This window comes from Python bivittatus, unplaced genomic scaffold (assembly GCF_059951505.1).
Source record: "Python bivittatus isolate LINGU-HERP-01145 unplaced genomic scaffold, Pbiv_v1 ctg000390_np1212, whole genome shotgun sequence".
Classification (NCBI taxonomy): Eukaryota; Metazoa; Chordata; class Lepidosauria; order Squamata; family Pythonidae; genus Python; species Python bivittatus.
Genome location: NW_028277070.1, coordinates 1168893 through 1186254, shown reverse-complemented (window position 1 = coordinate 1186254; position 17362 = coordinate 1168893). Strand labels below are relative to the sequence as shown.

At 51.1% G+C, this 17362-nt stretch overlaps 2 protein-coding genes across 2 annotated transcripts; both read left to right on the top strand.

Annotated features, from left to right (window-relative positions):
- The first annotated feature begins 1 nt into the window (after position 1).
- Positions 2-7855, top strand: LOC103052649 (uncharacterized). Its single transcript, XM_007444514.4, has 5 exons — positions 2-454; positions 676-811; positions 3919-3988; positions 5279-5389; positions 7076-7855. The coding sequence occupies exons 1-5, from the start codon at positions 331-333 to the stop codon at positions 7166-7168; spliced, it is 534 nt and encodes a 177-aa protein (XP_007444576.3). The 5' UTR covers positions 2-330; the 3' UTR covers positions 7169-7855.
- A 2187-nt stretch (positions 7856-10042) lies between these two features.
- YWHAH (tyrosine 3-monooxygenase/tryptophan 5-monooxygenase activation protein eta) lies at positions 10043-16828 on the top strand. Its single transcript, XM_088143763.1, is given in 5 exon segments — positions 10043-14996; positions 14998-15257; positions 15260-15372; positions 15375-15411; positions 15414-16828. Coding segments are annotated over 5 exon segments (702 nt in total). The 5' UTR covers positions 10043-14841; the 3' UTR covers positions 15551-16828.
- Positions 16829-17362: the final 534 nt, after the last annotated feature.

Sequence of the window (17362 nt, the reverse complement as noted above, 5' to 3'; positions counted from 1 at the left end):
TCATGCCGAGTGTCCCTGGATCCCCATCAGATCCCCGTGGATGCAGCCGGCCACCCTTTCCGCTGGGAGGCTCTTCCTTCCCTGCAGAAACGTCAGGGAGGGAAGCACTGTCACCCGTTGTCTCCTTCCAGCAGCTCACGAGGCGGTCAGCTGGGAGAGCGCAACCTGAACCTGGACCCCCTGGAAGCCGCCCAGGCCACCAAGGCAGAGACTGAGCCAGCCCTCGCCCCCCCTGTGCTGGAGGTCAAGTGGGAACCGGCTGGGCCTGTGCCCGGTCCCTGGGGGCAGGACCTAGCCCATCCCTACCGCAGCGCATGCCCAGCCCAGCAGATGCCAGAGCAGCTGCCAATCTCCCGAGCCGCCCACAAAGAGGTGCAGTGCTCGCTCTGGAGCCTGGACGCCTGTTGCCAGTGCAGCTGCTCCAGGACCAAGAGCAGCCTCCCTACCTGGCCAGGTGAGAGTGCCCCAGAGGCAGTCGGGGGGACGGTGCTTTGCTCCAGGGAAACAGATCAACCCGTCTGGGCCCAAGAGACCAGCAGCCGGGGCAGCAGGTTGTCCAGGAGGGACGCCTTTGGGCTGAAGGTCGTCCTCTGAGGTAGGCGGCGGGTGCCAGTTGGCTCCACTCTTTTTGTTGTGGGGCAGAGCTCTTAAAGCGGGCCGTTTGTCTCTTCGCAGATGGTGCCAGGGTGCCCAGGGCGTGTGGGGAGGCTGGCCCCAAGACTGTCAGGGAACAGGCCGACTGGCAGATTGAAGCCCTAGTGCTGAGGAGACAGCTGCTGGGATCCTGGCCAGTCCCAAACCTGCCCTCCAGGTAAATGAGAAGTGGGGAGGGGGAGGAACCGGCCTGCAACTGCCTGGGGAGGAGCTGCGTGTATTTGAGCCTCCTGCCAGGCAGCAAACCCAGTGCCCAATTACACACACACACACACACACACACACACACTGACCCTCCAGACATTGTCTCAAGTCTGAGCAGGGCAGTGGTGGACACGCTCCCTCCCTCCCTCCCTCCCTCTGTGGGAAGAGCTACCAGGCGGCTCCAGGCCACTGGGGCGCTTGCTTTCAGCATGGCATCTCTTGCCTCCTCAAGACGGGAAAGCCAGTGGGGGAGCAAGCGATGTCATTGGCCATGTCTCTTGGCTCCCTGATGCCTCTGCTCAGGCAAGCTTTGGGAAACAGTACAGAAATCTGGAGGAGCCATCTACTGGAGGCCAAAAATGGGAGACCAATGGCTAAGAAAGGCTCAAACCACCAGGACCTAGGCAGAAGGTCCATGCTTCTGGGCTGCAAACCTCAGGCTAAAGCCATGTTTTTCAATGTTGGCAACTTTAAGATGTCACTGTCCTAAAGGCTCTCTTCCTTCAGCAATCACCCTCAGGATCACTTGCTCTCCTTCAGTGCGATGTTTCCAGAAAGGTTATGCACTGGGGGCCCAATATTTTCACAACTTGTGCCTTCCAGAAGACAAGAACAAACTTCCAGGAACTCCTGCCAGAACAATCACACTGTTGAGTCCAACTCCCTGGTCCAAATTCAGGCATCCCACACAGATGGCCTTTGGAGGATTCCAACAAAGGAGCCCACCACCACCCTTCTGGTGGCAAGGGTTGATGCAGGAATCCAGATTAAAACACTCCAGATACATGGTTGTATAGCCTTTGCTTGAACCAAAGCTGCTGTCTGTCATGGGTTCCACTGTTGCTGCTCTCACTGTTAATTTTTTCTTTCAAAACTTTCAGTAGGAATCCATCCTGTCAATCAATCAACAGCTTAAATCTTTACTCTCTGTCCTGTGCTCTAGACACAGAACAGTTTTTTTGTCATTTTTTATGTGACATTTTTTCTAGCTGTGAAGAACATTGTGATGTTCCCTCTCAGCCTTCACAAAGCTGAACGTTCCCAGCTTCTTCAGTCTCCCTAAGAGTCTGTTTCTAGATCCTTGGTTGTCCTCATTGCTTCTGAAATTATTCCAGTTCTCTGAACCCTTTAGATGTCCTCCAGACAGGTCACAGTACCTCAATAGGGATTGTCCCGGGCGAAGGAGGGACGGGCTGTGAGAGGCCCACCCACAAGGTGGTGGCTGCATTTTTTATTGCTGCTGTTTGCCCATGCCCCCTCTGCCAGGTGACCCCACTGTTTAGCCTAAAGAGTTGTTTAACTTTCTACATACTCTTCCAAAATGATCTATTTCCATCAAATTGGGCTGCAATTTCTTTTAATTTAACTTAATGTAATTTGATCTCTGGGCTACATTCTTTGCAACTGTCTTTTCCTCTATATATGCATTATACAATATCCCTCAGTGTCATTTTTTTTCATAATCCTCTACTATGCATTTTTCTCATCCACAGCCTCTTTCATGTCATCGTTCCATCAAGCATTTCACAATTCCTCTCAGTATAACTCCACAAACTGCTGTGGCGCTCTGTTTCATAATTCTTTTCATGGAATCGGACTTGAAAGGAAGGGCAGAAGTCATCCGGTCTACCCTCCTGCTTGGTGCAGGAACTCTAGGGCAGGACAGATGGCTATCTAATTTCTGAAGACCTCAGGTGACAGGGAGCATACCTCTTCATGAGGCTACCTATTCCACTGGTTGACAGCCTCATTCCTCCTCATGTCCAACCTGAATCCTCCTTGTAGTTTCAGCCCACTGATTCTAATCCAGCCCTCTTCAGTAAGAGAGGACACCTACTCTCTCCTTTGAATTCATTCTGTTAGAAAAACCTTCAGCTTCCTTTTTCTCTTGGTTCTGTTGGGCAATGAGTCTGTTTTCTAATACGTTTTCATTCTGGGTTCATGCATTCTCTTCCCACAGTCATTCTACCTGAGTTTCTTTCCATTCTTCCCTTTTCTTCTATGCCTGTTTATCCCAAGCTCCACGCTTGACATTGTAGTGGTTTCTCTGACATTCAGAAACTCTTACCACCCTTGTATCCTTTGCTAATCCTCTCAGACTTTCATCATAAACAATCAGATCTATTGTGGCTTTAGATTTATTTTCATTCCTTTGTCATAGATATGTACGAATAGATTTAAGCTTAAACCACGTATTCAGAACGGACCTTCTTTTAGGCAGATGTTCACCAAGCAGTCACTGTTCTCATTCACTTTGAGTTTCCAAATGGCCCAGTCACTTTTTCTGTACTCTCTTATCTCGTTCCCACCCATATATTTATGTCACCTAGTGGAACATTTTGTCCTGGATCACATTCATTCAAATGATTGCCAATTTTTTCCCCAAAAGTCATCACGGGTTCTTCTGTTTCCACTGTACATTAGAGCACAATGTGCAGCTGTCCCCAGCACATGCATTTCTACTTTCACACATGCCCACAGTAATCTAGGTGACACCCATACATATTTTCTGACATGATTTGACCCTTTCATTCCTCCTTTAACCTAAAACCTCACTTCCTTGCATGTAATCAGCTCCAGTCCAGTTGTGTTTTCAGTATTTTCTTTTTAAAAAGAAATTTATAACCAACTTGAGCTTTTTTTTCCCATACTCCATGGAAGGAGTATGTATGCATCCATGCTTGCATGTATTTGTTTATTTATTTATTTTTGTTCTGAGTTAATTACAGCTATTGTCTTGAATCTTGGGTATGTGTTGAAGCGCACTCAACTTTAGCTTCCCTCCATAGTAAGCATTCTAGCATACGTGAGCCTATCTCCACATCCTTGACTAAGCCATCCTCTCAGTCAAGGATAGCTGATTCTCTTGTGCCTTCTTTCACCTCCTAAAGGAGAAAGCTACCCTCAGGACAAGCCAGGGATTTCCCGGAAGGACGTATTTGGCACAATTTGGGGTAATTAAAGTCTCCCATCACTGTGACTTTCTGCTGTTTGGAGAGATCTTGGTTTGCTTCTGTGTAGCAAACTGAATGTGCCTCGTTTTTTTCTTTCTTTTCCCAGCTTTTCTCCAAGTGGCCTAGTTAGCATTGAACCTTGTCCAGAGGAAAGCCAGGGCGTGGCTTGTGCACAGGTAAGGCCCACCTGCAGAGAGTTCCCATGGGGCTTTGTGAGCTCCTGTCTAGAAGATGCCACAGCACAACTTCTTCCCACCAGCTCTTGGCTGGTTTTCTGTTCTTGTGGGGTTTTGCTGGATTATTGTTCGTTTTATGAAGACCTCTTTTGGGGAGGCCATCGTCCTTAATGGCTGCCTAAAATGATTCTATTTTAAGCAATGAGTTGATAAAAGAAAAACATTTTGAATAATGAAATCAAGTAAGGGCAGCAGGGTTGGATTAGGGAGGGGACGCTCCACAGTCCCTCAGAAGAAAACAGGAGGCCTCACCTGGTTTGAGGGGACGTGAGTGAGGCGCTTGGAGAATGTGCCAGATGGACGATGATGATAAGCGAATACCACGAGGTATTGTGCTGCTGCTGAAAGGAGGAGGGAGAGGGCAGCCACCGCAGCTACTACCTGTGAGAACATTGTCCCAAATTTTCAGCCCTTCCTGTTGTGGGTGAGCAGTTCCTGCTGGTTGGATTTGTCCCCCAACCTCTTGCCTCTGAGTAACCCGGCAGAGAGTCCGGGGAAGCCTTAAACCGGGGAGTGGGATTGCATCCTGTCTTCGCTCAGAGAGGCTGCAGCAGCCATGTGGTTGGACCCATTCTCTGTCTGGCTCTCCTGAAGGACCATGGCACGGTTTGATGCAATGATAATGTAAAGGATGGGCAAGATGGAAGTATAATACATCTATTCATTTGGAGGGGCAGCCCCTAAAAAACTGCCCTTCCCAGATTCTTCAACTGGTCAAAGTCACCCAGCTGGCTTTCCTGCTTAAGGCAGGACCAGAACTCACCGTCCCCTGCTTCCTAGCCTGGTACCTTAACCACTAGACCAACTGGCTCTAGTTTTCATGATCCTCTGCGGGGAGAAACCCTGGACTTGGTCTTAAGCCCTCGGGGATGCACACGTCTCCCCCAGCTGCTGCTGGCTGGGAAGTTTGGGAGTTGTAGTCCCACCATAACTGGACCTGGTGAGTGAAGCTGGTCGTTGCTCCTGGGCGGCAGTTAATTGATGGACTGGGAGTATAGGGACAGTGGTAGACGCAACAAGTTGGAAAAGAAGGAACAAGTGTCTGTTGTGAAGTTCTCGGGCGGGAAAGGCTGGGGGGACAGGAATCACACACGGAAAGGGTCTTCTCTTCCTTCAGCACATGGTTCAAACTGAACAGTCTAGATAAATTAATAATAATTACGTGTATTATCTTTCGGTGAAATATATTCCCCAGCCCAGGAAATGGAGGCCTTTTTCCTCCCTTTGCAGGATGCCCTCCTGCCCCAGGAGACCAGCAGCCAGGCTGGGGCGGGTGAGCAAGCAGGGAGTCCTCCTCCTGGTTCTACTTCGCCTCCTTTTCCTACGGATGTGAAATTTCAGGTATGCCCAGGTTTGGCTTCCTTTGGAAGGAAGTTACAGGAGACTGATGGGTATTGTGTAATATGCGGGTTTACAGATAGACATACAGGCTGTTTATGGATACTGCCAAAAGATGGCAGAGTTTCCTGCCAGTTTCCAAATTCTGATTTCAGCTGCCCTCACAGTCGTCTGTTTACGTGGACGCTGCGCTTTGGCCTTGTTTCATCCCCACTCCCAGCCTCCATAAAGTTGTTGGCTTAAGTCGTTAGTTCTGTGGCCACGTGTGGCCTGTCTGGAAACCGGTTCTGTCTGGTGCACCAGTTACCGCCACTCCTAGGTCAGGAGGCCCTGCTCACGGTCGCCCCACGATCACCCATGGCTGCAGTGCACTCTTCAGGGGCTGCCCTTGAAGACCGCCAGGAGCTACAGCTAGTCCAGGATGCGGCGATGAGTAGTCATGGGTATGCCTTGGTAAATCCATGATATATCCCTACTACACGTGATGAGTTGCGGTTGGCTTCTGCGGGCAAGTCAGAATGCTGGTGGTCACCTTTAAAGCCCTGCAGGGATTAGGGCCTGAATATTTTGGGGGCCGCCTGCTCCCAGCAGCACCTGCTCATCCACATTCCCTTTGGGGTCCCCACCCTAAAAGAGTGTCGTCATCGGGCCCTTTTCTACTGTTGCCCCCCTTCTACAGAAGGGCATCTCCCCTCCTCCCACCCAGATCATGTCAGCACTAACCTGGTTGCCACCAGGAAAGACATTAAGACCTGCCCCTTCCAAGGCACTTTGAGAGCTGGCAGCTCCCTTGCAACCACTGATGGGCAGATACTTCGATGTGAGGATTCCTCAGGGTGAGAGGACTTGGTTATGCAGAGTTGCGTTGTGCTCTTGCGTTCTTCAGCCAGCTTACTGGGCTTGCGACTGGAGCAGCCTGAGTAATTAATAACAACATCAGCAACGACGACGACTCATCAGGATGCTTCCACTGATCACAAGACTGGCTGCTTGGAAGGCCCCCCGAGCAGGCCAATTGCTGCCCCCCGCACCTTGGTTGGGAGGGGGCCGTCAGCAGCAGAGAAGCCGGCCCACGCAGAGCGCAGGGTCTCTGGCTGCAGCTGCTGCTGGGAGCAGGCGGTCCCCAAAGTATTCGGGCCCTAATCCCTGCAGGGCTTTAAAGGTGACCACCAGCATTCTGACTTGCCCCCAGAAGCCAACCGCAACTCATCACGTGTAGTAGGGATATATCATGGATTTACCAAGGCATACCCATGACTACTTGTCGCTGCATCCTGGACTAGCTGTAGCTCCTGGCGGTCTTCAAGGGCAGCCCCTGAAGAGTGCACTGCAGCCATGGGTGATCGTGGGGTGACCGTGAGCAGGGCCTCCTGACCTAGGAGTGGCAGTAACTGGTGCACAAGAGCCCCACACTCAAGAGGCCAACAGTTATGGGTTCATGCCTGGTTTGCTAAAATACTGGGAAATGAAGAGAGAGGGCGGCTGCATCACGGTTGCTTACTTCACCGGTTTTTAGGGCAATTTCTGTGTTTGTGCACATTCATGGCTGCACATGAGGGGAACCTGACATTTAATTGCTGTTCTGCTGTTTCATTCGTTGTGTCCAGCTGTTTAAGTGCCCCCCCCGCATCTCCAGATGGGAAAAGCCCCTCTTGTAATCCAGTACCCTGCTTTCTGGGTTTCCCCCAGGTGCTGTGGGATTCCACGAGCGATCCAGTCGCCATCGACACCTTCTGGGCGGCTTTACTGCTCTGTGAATTATCTTCTGGCAGCCCCGTCTGACTTCAGCAGATCTGCGTGGGGCCCTCCCGTTTGGGCCCAACCAAGCGTCCTGCAGGGGTGTCTCGCTGCTGCCCCAAGAGACGGGGGGCTGCTTTGGCTCAGTCGTGGCGGCACCTAGTTGGTCCTGACCAGAGGCTCCAAGCTGGCAAAGCTTGTTTCGATGAGGGGTTAAGGCTGTTGAGCTGGTTGCAGGGGCCACACGCACCCTTCCAAAGTAGGCCCACCTTTGGCACTCCCTGCGTGGTGATGTGGGGAGAGGGAGGGGAGGAGGAGCCCGATCACTTCCCAGACAAAAGGAGGCTTGAATGTTGGCCGCGGTTCTCATTTGCAACAGGTCCTACTGGGAGTAGTGGAGCCAGTGCTTCGAGGGCTGGGGGCCCCCCGAGCGGATGTTCCCCCGTCTTCCCCAACACACCTCCTCAAGCCAACCACGGACCCTTCCCAGCTCTGGCCCCCTTCCTACCCTTGCCGTGTCTTGCTGTGCGGGCTGGCCACACAGTGGCCGTGGGGCTTCTCAGGAGAGAAAGGCGGGCGTTGTTGACCCGGGCCAAAGCCCTGCGGGTAGCTGGTTACGTGTTCCTCGAGGAAAGCTGCGTACATTAGGCAGGATTCAGATCCTGATCGTGGGTGGCTGTTTTTGTTCAACAGGTTTGCACTAGGATACATACACCGGTTTATAAAGCCCTACAGGCGAATAAAATTTGTTTCTAGTATCCTGGGTCCATCAGTTTTTGGCAGGGCAGGCAGCTTAGCAGGTGGTCAGCGTCCCGTCTGGAAGAAGGCAAGCATGCCTGGGGTAACGAGTTTGGCTGCATGCTTGAAAAAGAGAACCTCGAGCAGGGAATGTTGCACGAGTGTGACTAAGGCTTTAACCTGTCGCACGCCCTGCCTGGAAGGGTTGTCCTAAAGCCTCCGCTGACCGCAGAGGTCACCATCGAAGCCCCTCTCTGTGACAACCTGGGAATGCCACAAAGCGCCCCTTGGAGTGCAGGAGCAGCAAAGGAATCAGCAGTCAAAGTAAAGCGGACACGCTCTGTGTCTGCGCATTAAGGGGGGAAATAGCCGGCCTCTGGGCTTAAGGAGCGGGCGCAGGCGTAGGCGCAGGGGAGCGGAGCGCGCGAGTTACAGATTCAGCTGAGCCGCGCACTGGAAAGGGGGGATCGGCGTCCTCTGCAGGGTTGTGCGCGCGGCGTGGAAGTCTTCGTGGGGCGATGGCTGCGAGACCCGGGACGGTTGCGTCCCCGGCGGAAAAGACCCGAAGGCAGGCGCGGGGGCGCAGAAAGGGGAGTGGGGCGTTTGGGGACCTGAGAATGACCATGGGGGGCTGCGTAGCCCAGCGCCGCTTTCGAAGGCGCGGATTAAGCGCACCTTCGCGGCAAAGGAATGGGTTGGGAGGCGGATGGTGGTCAAACAGGAGAGACGGGGAAGGGGCCAGGGGGCGGGGGAGCTATGGCTGCCCGGGGGCTGGGAGGGGCTGCTGGGCGGGGATCCTGGGAGATCAGGAGGCGAGGCTGGGCTGGGCTGGGGAGGGAATGGGCGTGGCGAGGCTCGCAGGGAGGAGCCTCTTCAGGGTTTCGGAACCTTGGCCGCTGGACGAGGGGGGACTTCAACTCCCAGAATTCCACAGCCAGTCATGCTGGGTGGGGAATTCTGGGAGTTGAAGTCCCCCCTCGTCCAGCGGCCAAGGTTCCGAAACCCTGCTCTAGAGGGACCTCAAGGAGCCGGGCGGAGGTCTCGGCGCGGCCCCCCCAGGCAGGATGCCCGGGGCGGGCGAGGCGAGGCGAGGCGAGGCCGCCCTCGGCGGCACCGCGGCCGAGAAGCGCCGGGCAGCCTCAGCAAAGCCGCTGGGCGTTTCGCTCCGCCGGGCAGCGGAAGCCGGACGGCGGGCGCAGATGCTGCCCGCCCGTTGGCGCCCTCTGGCCGGCCCGGGCGTTCGCACGCCTGCCCCGGGGCCCTGCGCCGCCGCAGGACTACAACTCCCAGGATCCCGCGGCGGAGGGCGGGGGCGTCACCGGGATCGCGCGCGCCTGCGCGGCTGTCCTGTCGCGCGCGTGCGTGAGGGCGTGTCCTCGTGCCTCTGAGGGAGGGGGAGCCGCCGTGAGGGCGCGCTGCGCGTCGGGCTTCCGCTGGGTGCCCCGGGGCCCGCCGGAGCCGGTTCTCTCTGGGGAGCTGGGGGGGCGCCGCGGCTCCGCCTCCGCCCTGATGAGGGTGGCCGCGCGGCCCTCCGCCGAGCAGGCCTGCCCGGGCTCTAGGCCCCTCCTCCTTATGTAAATGTATTCAAATTCACGGGTTGAGGCCGCCCCGGTGCCGTGGCGAGCCGGGCCAGCGGTCCGGGGGTCAGCCGGGCCCCTGAAACGGCGCCGGCCTTCCCGCGCGGCCTCTTCGTCGGGCAGCGGGGGTGGGTCCGCTGGGGCCCGTGCCGGGGGGGGGCTGGACGGCTCAGGGTTCCGCGGCCCCGGGCCCCGCACTGGGTCCCCGGGCCGAGCCTCTGCGCCCGGCCTTCCCGCGCCGCCTTGCGGCCTGCGCGCCTCCTCTGAGCCGGGCTTGCGAGGCCCCGCGCCTGCCGGGGAGGGGAGGCGAGGCGGGCCCCGTGGCCCCGACGCGGGCCCCGCGCCCCGGTACCGCCGGGGCCTCCCCGGGGCCCGCAGGCGCGTGGCCGCAGCGACGGGGGTCAGTCCGGAGTTGGGCCGCGGAAGAGGGGGAGGCTTGGGAAAGGCCTCCCTAGAAGCGCCCGGGGCGAGGGCGGCGAAGGAGGGGCCCGGCTGGGCCCGGCACCGAGCGCGGGGCTTTCCTGGGGCAGCGGCATGCGCGTTTGATAAGTGAATATACACACGGAGAGAGCTGAGCCACGCAGAGGAGGACGGCCTGGCGGCCTCTCGCCGTGTCAGACAACTTGTGTGATGGACAGACGGAAGGAAGGACGGACGGACGGACGGACGGACGTGGTTGCAGCGGTAGAAGTTGCTGGATGGAAAATGCCCCACTTCCCTCGTTCCCCTTCAGCCTTTACCACCAGCTTCTCCTACGCACTTGGTTGAAGACCAGCTAAAATTAACAAAAAGGGCCCGTGTAGGAGGCGAATTTAGGCAGCTCAGAACCACAGAGATGGTATCAGGGAAGCCAAAGCTCAGACTGACCTGAGATTGGCAAAGAGCGCAGAGACCCACAAAACATTTGGATCAAAGTAAAAAGAAGAGGAAAGAATCCTCCTTGCCAATTGCTTAACGCCCATTTGGCTCTGACTCCTCCAAAAAAGATTACTTGTTCCGGGGTATATGAAGGGGACCGGACCGAGATGTCAGAACTGTGGAAGTGCCAGGTGATGGTGAGGAAATGTTGCCCGCACCTTCAGAAACGGGGATCCAGTAACTGACATAGGGGAATATTTAGTCTGGATCTTGACGAAATTGATCTGAAAGCATCTTGGAAACAATGCAGAAACGGATTTGTCAAGCATCGGTCTTGCCAGATTGAATCTTGATTCTTCTTAAATCACTTTTTAATCTAGTAATTTGATAATGGGACTACTATAGGCTTAATACAGTATAACCTGATTTCAGCAAAGCATTTGACAAAGTGCCCTACGGCATCCTAAAAGCAAGGTAGTTAAGTGTGGATTGGGTGACACAAGGGGACACATAGCTCGAAAGCGGCTCATCGGATTGGGGCAATTATCCATTGGAAGGCTCAGTCCTGGATCGTCTCCTCTTTAATAGTTTTGTTAATGGAGGAACAATGTTCTCCAATGACACAAAATTGGGTGAAGTAGATAATAGCCTAGAAGACAAATCCAAAATTATCTTGATAGGCTAGAGGTATGGACAAAAAAACAAAACAAAACTGAATTTAACAGAAATCCAATGTCATCCCTTAGGAAAGAAAAATCGAAGGCAGGACGATAAGCGATATCTAGCTTGCTAATATTTGCAAGTGTCTTGGAATAATGACTTCAATTTGAATATGAGTCAGCAATGTAGCGCTGACATAAACTTCAGCAACGGCAGTTTAAAAAGTAGTATAAATCACTGCTTGTCCACTTAAGTTACCTGTTGCTAAACACATCAGTGTTCTGATAAGGGCTGGATGTACTATAGAGAGCAAGCAAGAGGACCTTGACAGAGCTAGGCAAAAACTCTTTCCTAGGCAAAAGAGGGCGAAGCATTTTTGAGTCCACAACAGTGAGATAACATTTGGAAGTGGCCTGTGCAGGCACTGCCTTAATTCACCGAAGCACGAGGAGGAGGAGGAGGAGGAGGAGATCCAGCACGATCAGACTTGCAAGATCCTGTTACTGTAGCCAATCTCAATACAACAGTTTCGCCCTTGCTGTGGAGTTGATTTCCTGGTCTGGTCTACTTAGTGGGGCTGACAATGTGAGATGAAACTTAAAAGGATGTAGATACAGATTAGACGTTAGGAAGAACCTCTTGTAAGAACTGTCAAGAGACTATCAAGGATGGAGTAGTGAATCCTGCAGTGTGCAGGAAGTTGGACTCGATCACCTCTTGGGTGACTTCCGACTGATTCTATGGTTCTATGATCTCTATAGTAACAGATTTAAGTGATTTTTTGTTTGTCTGTTTGGATTTACTCCAGTAGAGACCCAATCTCACAACAGGATCCTTTTGAAACTGAGGAAGGTAAAATAACATTGCTTGGACTTCAAGTGGCAAGTCTGCATTTTAACGGCATTTAAAAGATAAGAGTATGGCATTTTATATGCCATAAATGCTTCTCCCACATAAATTGGTTAAGTCTTTAGGTGTCGCATATATGTGTAAACAACACTTCGCGGTACAACTGAGCGTGTATTTATACTTAAAACAGGTGGTAACCTAGGAACTACAAGACTAATGAGAGTAGGGTGGGATAACAGCCCTACGCTAAACCTACAAATCAAATTACACCAAGTGTGATAAGAACAATAAATGGGTCCAAAGTCAGCTGACAATCAAGTTCCCAAGGCTGTGATCAGGTCTAGAGGCAAATGGGAGAGAACACAGTAGACAAGAAGGATGATTAAGCTAGAACAGGATCTCCCTGTCTTAGCCATATTCAGCCTAAGGCAGTGGGAAGACTTCCAAGAGATAATGCTAATCAGACATTGCATTATCTCTTGGATGTCTTCCCCTGCCTTGGTTGGTTGGTTCTTCCCAAGAAACAACCAACAGACTATTACAACCACACAGCATTGCCATAACACACAAACCAACAAAAGCCCTCCAAAACATCCTAAGTAAACCAAAAGACCCAGTAGCTCAAGAGGGAAAAACAGGAGTCATCTACAACATACAGTGTAAGGACTGTAACAGCCACTATGTAGGACAGACAGGCAGAAGACCAGCAGAGCACATCCATGAACATCCAACTAGCAGTCAGAAGACATGATGAAAACTCCTTAATCTCACAATACATGAACACAACCATGGTTTCAACTGGGAAACTCAGCATCTTAGACCAAGCTAAATCCAACAATGCAAGGGAATTCCTGGAAGCTTGGTATTCAGACAAGTCAGCCATCAACAGGCACATAGAGGTAAACTACACACCATTCGCAAGAGACAATAAAAAGGAAACAAAAAGATCAGAACACCTCCTTGCCAGCAATCAACACCCAGATAAGCAGGGATTAACACCAGGCACACAATCAAGCAGTAAACAACAGCCTAACCAAGGCAGTGCCAAGGAGAAAACCAAACCCCCACCAACACTGGCAGGGCTAGCTACTGAATATAAACAGCGACAAACCCCACTCCCTTCTAGTACTGAAGATGTTACCTAGCTGGGTAACAAAAGGTCTGCAAGAAAACAACCAAGCTCAGACAACCCCATGGATGCCACATTGCATCACGGTTGAACACATGTTACCAGATTAGTATTATCAGCATAACAATGATATTGATATCCATAATCAGGGCAACCGAGGGAAAAGGGTAAACAAAGGAGGATCCAGGATTGATCCCGGAGAGATACCCGTTATAAGGGGAAATTTCCGGGACTGTATTCTGCCCTCCAGTATTGCAAAAGGATGAGAAGAACACAAAAGAGAGAGAGAGATTTGAACCAATCAAGTGCCCAGCCAGTGATACGTGATTCTGTTATGATGCCAGGGACAGTAATCTGGACAACAGTATCCAATGGACAAGTACCAGCACAATATAAAGCATTGAAAAAGTGCCATCTCAGTGGAATGGCCTGGCCAAAATCCAGATTAAGATGGACCAAGAAGGCCTTTAGGAAACAAAAGTAGAATCAGGTGTGACAGGGAACTCTTAAGAGCTTTAAATAAGAAAAGATGCAGAGACAAAGACTGAGAACTTGCATGCAGAAGGATCTAAGGAAAGTTTCTTCAACAAAAGATAAAGAATAGCATGCTTTATAAAAGTCTAGGAACAGGTAAATAATATAAGATAGAAAAAGAGGTAAAAGAATAGGATGAAGGAAGAGATCAGAAGGGGAGGCCCTCTATGATTTGTTGAACTTCATTCTCCTTCAGATATGGAAGCAGTAGGAAGCATAGCAGAGGACGAAAAAGAATGAACGGAAGAAAAGGAATGAACAATATTAGTCACCTTATTAGAGAAGACTCCTCCCAAGCCCTCAGCTGAAAGAGAAAAGCTGGGAGGCAACATGTTTTCTTGGTGGAGGGGCACGTGAGGCTAATGGGGAATGAAAGGTGGCAAAAGCTGGTGAGGAGTCCTGGCCTGAAAGCAAGCCTGCTTTGGTCTCCTGCAGGTGATGGAAGTACTTATCCAAAGCAATTTGGTGCATGTTTACAGCCTGGTGTGCGTGTGCGTGTGCGTGTGTGTGTCTTCACCAGATCCCTGGTGAAGAGGGCTAGATCTTGGTTCTGGTCTGTGGCCAGGAGCAATCCAATCCAGAGTGACCTTGGTGATAGTACTAAGCAAGTCAGCTAAAGAATTGGAGTGTAGAGTTTCTAGAAGAGTAAGAGAAGATCAGTTTGCTAAACCTCAAAACAGGGTGAGCAGAACGGACTGAGGTGCTGAGGCTGAATCCCAGCAAGGCAGAGATCCCGTTCGTGCAGAAACGCTGGCGTGGATGTTTCGTTTATTGCTCCAGAGCGGTTGCCCTGACAGCTCCTTCTGGAAAAACAGGAGGAAGCTGTGGCCAGGTATGCCGGTGGCTACCTAAAAAGCCCCAGCCATCTTCCCCAGGTCGAATCTGCCCATCTACAGGGACTAGCAAGGAGGGAATGCCCAGGTGCCCAGCATGAGAGATGAGGGGAGGAGGCTCTCAGAGAGTGGCATTCTCAGTAGCAGTCCCCACATTCTGGAACGGTGCCCATGAGCTCAAGGTTGCCCATCCTCATTCCTTTTCTCATTCAGCAAATGGGTGAATTCTGCAGGGCAGAATTTAATTAGGACAACAGATTTTATTTAACGCTGATTGTTTTATGGTTGTTTTTAGCTCTGTACCTTCTAAACCACCTAAAGTTGCACGTGTAAATGTTGGTTGGATGGTTGGTTGGTTAGTTGGTTATTTATTTATTTATTTATATATCACATCTGTATAGCTGCCCATCTCACAAAGCGACATTCCCAGGAAACATATATGAATCTCTCTGTCTGTGTATAAAAGCTTGGAAATGTCTTATGGTGCTTTCCTTCCAATACTCAACAGCTGATCTTTTTGTAGCTATAAAACTGTAATGTATGATTACAGCCATCAGGCAGAAACTTGTATGTTTGGGTTTGTATGGGATATTTTTAGAGAGACGTTTTTGTCCTCCAAAACTGAAGCTGTCAATAATGTTGTGTGCATTTCCAGGTAACCGAGCTCTTTCAAATGACGAGAGAAACCTGTTATCTCACGTACAGGAATGAGGGTGGCAGGCGATCTTCCTGGTGAGTCATCAGCATGGAGCAGAAAGCCATAGCTGATGAGAATGAAAAGAAGCTGGGAAAACGCAACGCACACAGGGAGAAAATGGAGAAGGAGCTGGAGGCTGTATGCAATGATGTCTTGGCCCTCCAAGATAAGTTCTTGACCAAGAACCGCGGTGATATTCAGTGCGAACATGAAGTTCTTAATCTAAAAATGAAAGATGATTATTGCCACTGTTTGGCCAAAATGCCACATGGGCAAAGAAAAGCGATGTGGCGGATGCATCAGAGGCTGCTGATGAGGAAGGCTGTGAAATCAGCAAGGAGCGCATGCAACCCAACCATCCGGTCCAGCTGGGGCTGGGCTATCGCTTAACCTCTCTGTCTTCTCCTATGACGTGGCCCTGAGCTGGCCTGCCTTCCAGCCAAACAAGTCTTGGGTGATACTATCACAGAGCTGGACACACTGAATGAGGATTCCTCCTCATTCAGCTCGTTCGAGATAGCCTCCCTTTGGGCAGCTGACCCAGCAGGATGAGGAACCTGGGGAGGGCACTATCTGAAGGGTTCTTTGTATTCCAGCTTTCCATCAGTCATCATCTCACTGCCATCGTTCAGTAGTCCTTTGCCAAGGTCAACTATGCATCTAGTGCCCAGCTTAACTGTTGTTGGCACAGCTGCGAGGTTGGCCAGATGTGCTGCTGCAGGGACATTGCTGCATGGTTTAGCATAGTGGCATATTAATTGTGCAGAAAGAAGCCTAAAACAAATTATCTTAATTTCATTTAATACATAAGGGCTTCTAAAATAATGGAAATTATTGAGGAGAATGGATCAGAAGCAAGATCCTTTAAATTTCCATTTGGAAGGAGCCGTGTCGGCTCAGCAGGTCCTCCACTGTGAACAGTGAATGGAAATAAATCTAAGTAGGAGTGAGTGGATCTTATCCGCCACATTTATTGCAAAATGTGAGATTTTATTATTGGTGTTTGCCTTTTGTGTGCACAAACTTTCTGAAATGATGCATCTTGAGATATTGCCTGTGATATATGTAGTGGGGGGAGGGGTTGAAGAATAATGATTTACTGTAAATTCTTCAGCTGTTCAGTTGCCTGTTCATTCTGGCAGCACTGTGTTAACGTTACCCTTTCTTAAGATGGATAATAATGAGATGTCAGACTTCTAAATTAAGAAGGGGAGATTTGCTTTGGGGAGATAAATGGTTTCTGTGTTTGTCCAGAATCTTTATGTATTCAACATGGCTTACTGTATCTTCAGTGCAATGAAAAAAAGGGAAATAATCTGTATCCAAGATTGCCTCTGTCTGAGGATGCCCCAGAATGACATTTTGATGTGCTGCTGTTCCAGGTCACACCTTCTGGCAGCTGGCAGAGCAGAGATGTTCACAAGCTTCCTCAGTTTTCAGATGTCCCTTTATCACAGCATTCAAAATGTGTCTAATCTTGGGATTTAAATGATGTTTTCAGAAAAAGGAGGTTTTTTCCTCACTGCTAGCTTGAGTGCCAATGATGTGCAGAGAGCATATGTTACTCCAGATACAGTGGGTGCCCGATGCATTTGACTGTTTAGGGATGAGATGTGCCTTGCAGGAGGTCTGCGTGCTTCTTGCAGCTCCAGCCTCTTTAGTCACAGGGAGATGGCATTTTCCAGTGAGATCAAGGATGCTAAGGGAAGGAGGCAGTTCGCAAGTATCATACAAGACAAGCAATGATAAAGAAAGTTAGTTTCTTACCTCCCTGTTGCTCTTCAGAGGTGGGGCTCTGACATGTGACTGAACACAACAAAGTCTCACGGCACTCAATCTTCTTGCGGGTAGCTTGACCCTGCTGAGCTGTGGCGTCATGTTCCATCCCGGAGCGATTCAGTCTGCCTCTGCCTGGCCTGGCAAGGCAGAGATGGGCAGAAATGCTGGCCAAAGCCTGGGCGACACAGTGCCTGATTCACATGGCACAGCTGACCCGGTTGATCTCCCTGGGCCATTTGCTCATCTTCATGTGCCTATGGCACATGATCTGGAACTGGCTTGTGGCCATCATTTTAGTGTTCCAGCTGCCACAAAGGAGCTGCATCTTCCCTCTCTGCTCTCTGCCCCTTTGGGCATCAAAGTCAAATGCTGGAAGAAGAGCCTATTCCACCTCTGCCCGCTTAAAACCCTCCCTAGACACGTGGCTGTGGCTGTGGGAGATGAAAATCAAAATGGCTGCAGAGACGGGCTGCTAGAAGAGGTCCAGAAAATGGCTTTCTAGGACAGCCTTGATCACCAACATCAGAAGGGACTGTTAAGCCTTCTGGTGTATTTGCACATGGGGATTCGTTCATACAGCCAGCT

Coding starts and splice junctions, on each gene's coding strand:
- LOC103052649 (XM_007444514.4), top strand. CDS start 331: ATGCCAGAGCAGCTGCCAATCTCCCGAGCCGCCCACAAAGAGGTGCAG. Junction 812..3,918: donor GTCCCAAACCTGCCCTCCAG/GTAAATGAGAAG, acceptor TTCTTTTCCCAG/CTTTTCTCCAAGTGGCCTAG. Junction 5,390..7,075: donor CTACGGATGTGAAATTTCAG/GTATGCCCAGGT, acceptor GGTTTCCCCCAG/GTGCTGTGGGATTCCACGAG.